This window comes from Acanthochromis polyacanthus, chromosome 13 (assembly GCF_021347895.1).
Source record: "Acanthochromis polyacanthus isolate Apoly-LR-REF ecotype Palm Island chromosome 13, KAUST_Apoly_ChrSc, whole genome shotgun sequence".
In the NCBI taxonomy this organism is placed as follows: Eukaryota; Metazoa; Chordata; class Actinopteri; family Pomacentridae; genus Acanthochromis; species Acanthochromis polyacanthus.
In genome coordinates this window covers 39,959,317-39,969,009 of record NC_067125.1, presented here as the reverse complement: position 1 = coordinate 39,969,009, position 9,693 = coordinate 39,959,317, and the positions used below count along the sequence as shown (strand labels likewise).

The following is a 9,693-nucleotide window of genomic DNA, read 5'->3' as shown; positions in this document are numbered from 1 at the left end:
TTTCAGGTATCTCCACATTTATTGTCATTGAAAGCCTCACTACTGAACCATCGTTTTGCTTTTGGGAAATGACATTTCTGGAAGCACAAAAACAAAAAATAAAAACAACTTACAGCTTCCTGGCTGCCAACAATGAGAAACAATATTCAGGACTGAGGAACATTTGGGATTTAACATTACTGAGTTAATTGTATTTTTACAATTTTAACACAGAAGAAAAATAAAAAACAAAACTATATTAGTATGAAAAACTCACACAGGCCTTTTACCTTGATCTGCCACAGAGGACGAAAAACAGCAGAGCAGAGACATAATAAGATCATCAAAAATCAGTCAAGATTGGTTTCTGAAATCACATTGAGTTACATTAACTGGACTGTAGGCAAAAACAGTGGGATGTAAATTTCTATATATATATAAAAAAAAATGTATGACCTTAACTGCAAAACATGAGATGACGTGCATATTTTTCTTTGACTTCTGCTCTCAAATAAACCCCCAAAACTCAAGACACAAGGACAAGCAGTACCTTACAGATAAATATACATGTAGTGTGAAACTGTCCAATATATGTATTTATGCATGGGCGTTGTCTGTAAACACAGTAGTAGAGCTAACATGCTATTTAGTCCAGCTTGGGTCCGTCTCTCGGATATTCAGTGTAAATATCATAATGATATGTGTATTTAAAAGTGCATCATTTATGTCTTTAAGGTACAGGAGCAGTATGATTATTTGGACTATTGATGTTAATATCAGGCAGTATTTGACAGCTGGTGATGATGTCAATCTTCTCGGACACAGCCTTCAGGTCATCCAGGATTAATCTGATGCTGTGAGACGCGTTGATGATGGCGGTCTGTGAGGCATTCAGCTGAGATGTTGCAGTGCGAATCTTTCACAGAAACAGAAACAACGTTGTGATTGATTTTAAGCGTGTGACAAAGCTATCATTACACTTACAGTAAACACTCGTTTGTTTGTTTAACGTCGAACATCTACTCAGACAATTCCCAGTTCCATCACATCATTTCCTGTTAAATCTCCTCATGAATCACATCATTTGTTCCAACAGGTTTGCACTTCAGCATTTTTCTCCATATTTGCAGCATAGTCTGACTGCTTTTCTTGTATAGAATAATATGTATGGTGCTTACCTTTTATTATTGTTGCTATTCAAGCTAGAGAATAAGAGCACTAGCATCTGTGGGAATGATGTAGCTTGAAAAGCGCTGTGTCCACATACTGTATTTTATATATGTCACAGGAGTGCCTTAACTCAAACACTTCATCGTACCTCTTTGGTGGCATTGCCGTAAACCTGCTGCACCATCAGTCCCACATCAGAATAAAGTCGATTGTTAGACTCCTGCAGCTTCTGTTGTAAAAGGGTGTCACCTGTAAACAAAAAAACATACTTGAATTATTAAAACGTAAAGCGGATTGGTTTCCGTTTCATCGTTTAATACCCATTTTATGAAAATCAAAAAATTACATTTTAACAATGGAGAAAGTGTGCATGCCACAATAATCCACACTGAAGCTCGATCATGCTGCAAAGATGCCAGGTTTAAACAGCAAGTAAAGCTGTCTTCACTCATTCTGGGGCAGCAACAAAGAATATTTTCAATGCTGTTAAATCTCCCAGTGTCTAGTTGTTCTGGTCTGTAAAATGTCAGAAATATTGTTAAAAGTCCCAGATGACATCCTTAAATGGCTCGTTTTGTTCTCAAGCCAAAGACTGTCAGTTCACTGTCCTAACAGAGGAAAGAAAACAGAAAATGTTCACATTTACAAAGCTAGAATCAGAAAATTCTGACTAATATTTTTGGTTAAAAAATATACTCAAACCAGTGAACAGATTATCATAATAATGGCCAATTGATTTAATAATTGGCCACAAATCAGTCAATTGCTGGCACTCTAATTTATCCAAACAGCCAGATGATTCTGTCACTGGTGACGACTCTGAAATGTAACTGAAAGCCAGTAAGTAAAGCTGGTAAAGTGGACTCTTGACTGGACAGGAAATATTATCATTGGAGTACTAATAATTATCATAATTATTAACAACAGTCCTCACCGTGTGGCTTGTGTGAGGGGCTGGGCCTGTCTTCCACTACAGACTGTATATCAGGGTGGTCTCTGACTACAATAAGAGGAGGTAAGTCTCTCTTGAGTATCTGAGCGCTCTCCTGCCTCGGTGCAGAGCTTCGGGCAGCATTCTCCGTCTCATCCTCACTGTCCGTTTCAGACGCCTCCCCTGGAACCTGAAAGCATCCATACCAAAACTGAAATGTACATTCATGACCAGTCATAAGCTGATGTTTAAAAACACACACTTTTCCTCGATGCTGAAATTCTGGAGGATTTCTGACAATAGTTTTTTGTAGAAGAATTATGAAAACAAATACTGAGGTATCTGATACAGTACTTTTTCCCTCCACAGTTTAATGATGTCAAATTCTAAATTCTGTCTCAAAACTAGTTTTAAATTTAGGGAAGCTTGTTTCTACTAAATGCAAAACAAGGGGAGATTTCACCACATTTTATCAGGTCCAGATCAAAAACAACTACTATCTATAGACTGGTCAAATCAGGACCAGATTATACCAGAGAGGCTAAGGACTCTTTGTAACATAGCTCTGATTTGCTCTATAGTGACAAAAGAGTACGTGAAAGACAGCGGTTTCACATCCCTAAAATATGTGGAGAAAATGGAACTGAAGGTTACGAATCGGAAACTAACTTCATCATCGCGACTTTTTATGTGCATCTCACTCTCAAACACACACAGGAGAATGTCTGCAAGCCAACCTTTGCTCCGACGGTGGTAGTTTGGTTGGCTGACAGTGAGGTGATGTAGACTTCATCATCAGAGTCTGTTTCAGACGCCTCGCCCTGAACCACTATCTGGTACCTGCTGGACATGACTGCACAAACACACGCAGTCAAACTCTGTAAGTCAGGCTCACAATGACTAGCTCGTTATTGAATATCGGTGATCTCGAGAGTCCAATTAGTAACGCCATACTTAGGCTCCACTTAGCCGTAACGTTTACTCAGCTAAATGCTATAAGGTACAGTTAGACAAATCATAAATGATAAAATATAAAGTGGTTTTAGGCAATAAAACAAATGCAAAAAGTGTCAAACCTTTGCTGTAACATCAAAATACACATCACGAGTGATAAGGAAGTGGCTCGTTCTTCAAAACCCAATCAGATCTGAGCCAGCAGGTCATGTGACTAAGACGTTTCAGGCAACAATTGGAAGACATCCCAGCCAGAAACAAGAGTGCGTTTGTATGTTATACTGGCGTTCACCGAATCTTAATGCATTTTTGTACTGGGTTTCGTGAAATTTGGAAGGCACAGGGATTATTGTTTAAAAAAAACAAGGCTCATTGTTGTCTTTTACCTGAAACAAGTATGTCATTACTGGATGTGTAATTTCTATGCATGTACATGGTTACTGTGAAGTATAACTCGTGCTAACACCGCCTGCGCCCATGTGAATTCAAAGGAATGCACAAGCAAAAATATCGAGTGCACCCCAGGAAGCAGAGTACTTCGTATGTTGTTGCCAACAACAATTTGACAGGTAGATTTAACTGTTCACTCTGTGGAATTTATATAGATTAAACCTGCGTATGACATACTTACATGCCATGATTTTCTTCTCTGCCTCTCATATACTCATATAGAAGAAACTATCACAACTTGGACAGTGTTTTCAACATTAGCTATGTGACGCTAACCTTCTAGCTAGCTAACGCTAACCTTCAGGAGATTTTTTACACACCATTTACTGTTGGTTTTGGAGCACAGCTGGAGAAAGTAATTAAAACTGCTTAAGCGTTGTACTGAGCTGTATATCATTTGTGTCTTTGACAGGAATGGCTGACGACGCTCTGTTTGAATTTCTCCATATGGAGATCGTGTCTCATATTTACAAGGAGCAGCAATCTGGTAAAGGAGAGATGGACAACAAGGTGAGTTCGTTAAAGGCCTGAACAATAAACTCACACATAATATACAGCAAAGCCTTAAGTAAGACGTTAGGCTGGAATCAAAACACTGTTATCATGTTATCTATCTTTATAGCTACCAGTAAAGTATCTACAACTCACTGTCACACTTGAGCAGAAAGCATCATACTGATAGACTAACGCAAACTGTACTTACTCCCTTCAGGACAGAGCTGTGTGTGTTTCTGTCCTGGAAGGCATGGGCTTCAGGGTGGGACAAGGACTTATTGAGAGGTAGATGACAAATATCATTCTGTATATGCAATAAACACTGTGTAAAATGCATTCTCCCATATATTTGGTGTCTGGTTTGATGTTCTCTCTGTCTAGGTTGACCAGAGACTCCCCCAGCTTTAAGGATGAGTTGGATATAATGAAGTTTATCTGTAAAGACTTCTGGACAAAAGTGTTCAGGAGGCAGGTGGACAATCTCAGAACAAACCATCAGGTAAAATGAAAGTGTAGAAGAACAGTACGTCTGAAAATCTGATTTCAAATGCACACCATGCTTTTGGTGCTTATGGGTGCTGTTGGTTCAAATTCTCGGTTACTTCTTGTGTCAGAGATTTCTGGCCTTCAGAGCAGAATTATTGACCTTTGTTGAGAAACTGTGACTTTATGTGTGAGATAGAATTACACTAGCCTAAATGAACCGTATCAACCATGCACACACAAGAGTTAATTTTAACTGAACCGAACAGGTTAGATGTGAAATCGCAGATATGCACTATATATGAAATATTTGCATCCCTGTGCAGCTGTGGACTGAGTTACGCATTGTAATAATAAACATGTGTAAGTGGAATTCGATGATGCACGCCAGAGATGGTTTAATCACATTGATCAGTGGTGGATTTTCAAAGGATTGCAGTTGTTTTTGCTTAAAATCTTTAAAACTATCTGCAGTAAAATAGTCTCTGTAAAGGCAGGTGTTGGTAGTGACCCTCATCACGGCTCTTCACACAACCAATCGACCTTTTTCTCACCTCATCATTCTAAGGAAATTTAAATAAGGAGAACAAGCTACCCTGAAAATTCTATCACTTAAGGAAGATGCATTGCTTAGCTAGTTAGGAAACTGTATGCTGCAGTAGGTGTAGTTACAGGCAAATGGGAGAACCACTGATGCTAATGCACGGGAGTTTTGAAATTATTTACAGTGTTAGCGGGAAAGTATGACTCTCCTGTGTCATCAAGCCATGATTTGTGCCCCGCCCAAAAAAATCTGAAGAAAAAATAAGCTGAAAAACAGTTTAATGATAGAACACCACAATTCAGTACGACCTAGTTCACAGTCTTACCCCATCTTTTAAGTAACACGTGTGATGTGCTTAGAAACAGACTCCTATGCTTAAAATCTAGCAAGTGTCAATACACTTCCTTTCTCCTTAAACATTATTCAAAGTGATTTTAAATCCAGCATTGCTTACATCCATGTCTGTCTGTGCCTGTGTTTGCTGCATATTTTGGTGTCTTACCACCACCTGCTAATGCGTAGAATAGCGACAGAGCTAATGGGAGGAATTTGCACTGCGTCAGCCACATGTGTGCACAATCATGTACGTCCTAATGTACAGATATGACATACACAAAATATGTACACGCTCAGAACAAACAGCTCCATAGTGCAACTAAAGATCAAAAGCTCCATATCCAACCTTTCCAGATAATCAAGTACTAAAAATATGCAATTCTGTTTGAAATTTCCTGTTGTTTGTCACCGGGGTTTTGGTTTCTGTCCCACCACAGGGTACATATGTTCTTCAAGATAACAAATTTTCCATGCTGACTCAGCTTTCCAGTGGAAAACAGTACCTGGATCAGGCTCCTAAGGTTAGTATACAGTCTTTAACACACAAATAGACATTTATAATGCTGTTACATGGAGATCAAATAGATGTAGGCGCTTAAGGCTTTGTATTTTGGCAGCCAAACAAACAAACAAAAAAAAAAGGAATTCATGTCATAGTGTAGCTGAGGCTGATTTGTCCATGTGTGTGTTTTCTCTTAGTACCTTGCTTTCTCGTGTGGTGTGGTGAGAGGAGCTCTATCTAACCTCGGTATGGAGAGCGTGGTGACAGCTGAGGTCTCCGTCATGCCATCCTGTGAGTACCATCATAGTTGTTCAAATGCGAGATGCATTCATTGAAGGCAAAACAAGCGGTTCACCTCTCCTACATTTTGTTTTAACAGGTAAGTTTCAGGTGGTCATCCAGAAGTTGTGACCTGATCCTCTTTGCTGCCCTGGGGCTAACGAACAGCACCAAAAGATCGGATGGTAGTTGCTGTTGTCCCACTGAGCAGTGCAGCCACAGAGGGAATCAATTACCACCCAGACTAACGCCACTGGGTAAACAAGGACTACCCATATTCTGACTACCAGATACCCCGGACAGGGTGAAGAGGAAAAGCGAGGACTTAGATTATACTTGTGGCATCTTGATACAGGAAAATAATTAGTTTTATTCCTTAGCCCTCATTGACCTCACTCAGGCTAGCTGTGGAAAGCAGTACAAGTTGTCAGTGGCTGTGAATGTAAAGTTAATCATGAGGTATATATTCTTTGCAACGTGTCACAATGTTTCCTCTACAGTTTGATAGGATTGAATCCTCAGTATAAAGTAATTGGATTTGTGAAAAGTAAAAGGAAGTAAACTGAGGCAGAATAATGAGCAGAATCTAGGATGAGGCATAATTTTGGGCGATATTTCAGGACTGTCAGCTGCTATAAAATCTATTACAGCGTCCATGCAAATAATAGCCAGTGACCCTTTGAAAGTCATTACACCTGGCACATCAGCTTCTTTATGCAGCACTTGTTTCTCTGCAGACACACTGAGAAGCTGCATCCGGCTCCTGGTGCTTTGCTCTGCCTTCTAGCAGATTGCCTGTAGGAGTTGAGTGTTTCATGCAGGCTCTAGGTCATTTAAATTCAATTTCAGACAAAATGCAAATCTAGAATGAGTCATTAGTTTCAGGAGTTTAGGTTTACTTTATATGTAGATGTAGTTTCCTGTGTAGCTGTAGCTTATATATCTCAGAGTTGATTGTGTAAACTAGCTCTAAAGGTTATTTTTTGCACCACGATGTACATTTTTTTTCTCCTTTGTACAGCATTTTTATGTAAACATGTCATATTTGTACTTTCCTAGCATACAATAAGCCATGGAACTATTTCACATGGATTTCTGGGTTACATTTGTTAAGGACATCTTGCCTTGTTAAAAAAACAAAAGGAAAAAAAAATCCTCACAAAACGAGTCTTAAAGCTGAGACAGTGTAAATATGTGCTGTTTATTTATTTTACTTCCTCACACATCTATAAGCATTTCTAATAATGTTGAAACAGGAACACCACAATAAAACAAAGTCTGTTGAAAAACAAAAGACCGCAAAATGACCACAGTGATCACGAGGAAAACGAATCCACTTTCCTGGTAAAAGCTGTTGCCTCTAAACACCACTAGAGGGAGAAATAAAGCTGTCTTAACTTCATGTGTTCTGTTACCAGTTCACTGCTTATTGTGTGTTCTACCTTGCTCTCTCATATCTCTAGTTTATCTATTTGATGTACTCTGTGTGTGTTGTGTGTAGAAAGTTGAACAAAAATGACTGTACAGTGCCATAAGAAAACAACACAAATTATGTATTTGCGTGACATTTTCTAAAGAAACGATTTTTAACAACAAATTAGTTGAAAATATTTTTTTGCAGAAGCACCACAGTTGCTTCCATTAATTCTTCAATTATTTGTTGGTATCGTTAGTCACCATTTATGTTGGTACGTACTCTGTGCACACTCTGTTTTAGTAAACAATAAAGTCTGTTTTTACATTTTGGCTTAAAAAAGACTTTAGATCAAGATTCAACTGTACCAAAAAGTTTTACCAACACATTTTTATGGCACTGTAAAGAACAAAATACATGCTGAAGAAAAGTCTTTAGTTTTTTCTTTAGTTGTCCTCAGTTATAATGTTCTCATGTAAATGCATTACAGCATATTTCACAGTGTGTACTAGAACCAGCAGCCCCATCTCCCATCATCCCTGCTTAAGTTTTTAATATTTTCTTGTTTTTGATCCATATCATGAGCTTGGTATTAAGAGGTGCTACTCTGTGTGCACTTCTGAAATACTCAGTATCAAAGCTTTGTCCTTGCTAAACTCTCATTTTAGTGTTTACAGGAAGTTAACCCCGGTTCAGTCAAAACCATATCAGATTTTGAGCAACACTTTGTATGGCTTCACATTAACATGATTGCAGTAAACGGATGGATTATAGCGCTCACGCTGGTTTTATTTCCTTTTCTGCTCTAATAAAGTACCTCTGACTATGTTCCAGTACTTCACTGCCATCACTGTAAAAAGTTTTACACAATAAAGGTCTTTACATGCAACTTTATTCATTCAGTGTGTCCCTCTGGCTCAGGTTTGGTTCTTAAAAACTGCTCTGTTGATGCTAATTTCCATAATTGGTGTTGCTGCTGTGACAACACTCATTACTGTCACACACCAAAGTTGTATCTGTTTGTATTTTAACCATACAAGGAAACACGCTCGAGCCTCTGTTTTTAATTAAATGTTCGACATAATAGCTGTTACCGTAAATGACAGCATCACAGCGGAATTTGTACATAGAAGGGCGGTCAATAACAGGAAAAAACATTCAGATGTCGCCAACTAATGCAAGCCGCCTCATACAGGTATACGTATGAGCAATGAAGTTTAGATCATAGTGCACTAAATTTAAGCATCCTGTGTCACTACAACAAAGCAGATGATGCATAGGCAAACAACGATGATGCTTGAATAGCTGGCAAAATAATGGAGGGAGATGAAGAAAAGAAAAGAGGCACTTCACCAATTTTGTACTGTACTTTCCTCAGCCTGTGAAAACATTCATAAAACTGCATCAGGGTTATTATAATGCAGATCATAACACCAACAAAAAGCATGCATTAGGGAGGGAAGTACAGGATTTAATGCTTTTAGAGACATTTCACGGGCTAAAAGTCAGGAAACCTCAGCATTAGTTACACCACTTTTCATAATTCTTTTTATAAACTATCCAACTTTATGGAGCTTTAATACTACCTCGCTGGAGTTATTCTTAAATATATTCCTTAGTCTATTTTAAAGTCTGGGTCTGCCCTTGGAACTGTGTTGTGCTCTTATTCCAGAATGGAGGACTTCCAGACAAGAGTACTTGAATGAGCTGGAGAGTTCAAGTAAAGTTAAATAAGACCTCTGGTTTTAAGTACACTGCCTCTCTACCCCGCTGATATGCACAGTACATCATAGGTGACAGCAGGATGTGTGCTGTGTGGACCTTTTATACAACTGCAGGAACACTGTGAAAGAAGAAAACAGTCAGGAAAATTGAGTTAGGCGCCTGCATAAATGTGCAGCACCTGACTATAGCCCACTCTTTTGCCCATTTGTTGCAACCCATTAAACACTTAGCCCAAATCTCCTCTGGAAAGAAGAGGAGGGGGGGGGAGAAATCAGAAGGAGGGATTAGAGAGAAAGACCAGGAGGGGGTAGAATTGTAGAGAGACGGTGGAGGAGGAGATTGAGAGAGTGGGCAAGAGGAAAATGAGATGGGGAGAATGAAGAGCCTCTACAGGAGGCTGGAGGGAGATGAAAGGTAGAAAAGAGAAGTTT

At 38.9% G+C, this 9,693-nt stretch overlaps 2 protein-coding genes across 3 annotated transcripts; one reads left to right on the top strand and one right to left on the bottom strand.

Annotated features, from left to right (window-relative positions):
* bloc1s3 (biogenesis of lysosomal organelles complex-1, subunit 3) lies at window positions 1–3,274 on the bottom strand. 2 transcript variants are annotated; one of them, XM_022206216.2, is made up of 5 exons: window positions 3,157–3,274; window positions 2,818–2,933; window positions 2,084–2,270; window positions 1,298–1,398; window positions 1–895 (listed from the first exon to the last, which is right to left on the bottom strand). In XM_022206216.2, the coding sequence occupies exons 2-5, from the start codon at window positions 2,929–2,931 to the stop codon at window positions 710–712; spliced, it is 588 nt and encodes a 195-aa protein (XP_022061908.1). In that variant the 5' UTR covers window positions 2,932–2,933; window positions 3,157–3,274; the 3' UTR covers window positions 1–709. The 2 variants fall into 2 exon arrangements, with proteins under 2 accessions (XP_022061908.1, XP_022061916.1); XM_022206224.2 differs by lacking the exon at window positions 3,157–3,274 and having other exon boundaries at window positions 2,818–3,150.
* A 199-nt stretch (window positions 3,275–3,473) lies between these two features.
* On the top strand, window positions 3,474–8,431 carry trappc6bl (trafficking protein particle complex subunit 6B, like). Its single transcript, XM_022206204.2, has 7 exons — window positions 3,474–3,603; window positions 3,897–3,994; window positions 4,197–4,264; window positions 4,361–4,478; window positions 5,780–5,863; window positions 6,042–6,135; window positions 6,224–8,431. The coding sequence occupies exons 1-7, from the start codon at window positions 3,528–3,530 to the stop codon at window positions 6,253–6,255; spliced, it is 570 nt and encodes a 189-aa protein (XP_022061896.1). The 5' UTR covers window positions 3,474–3,527; the 3' UTR covers window positions 6,256–8,431.
* Window positions 8,432–9,693: the final 1,262 nt, after the last annotated feature.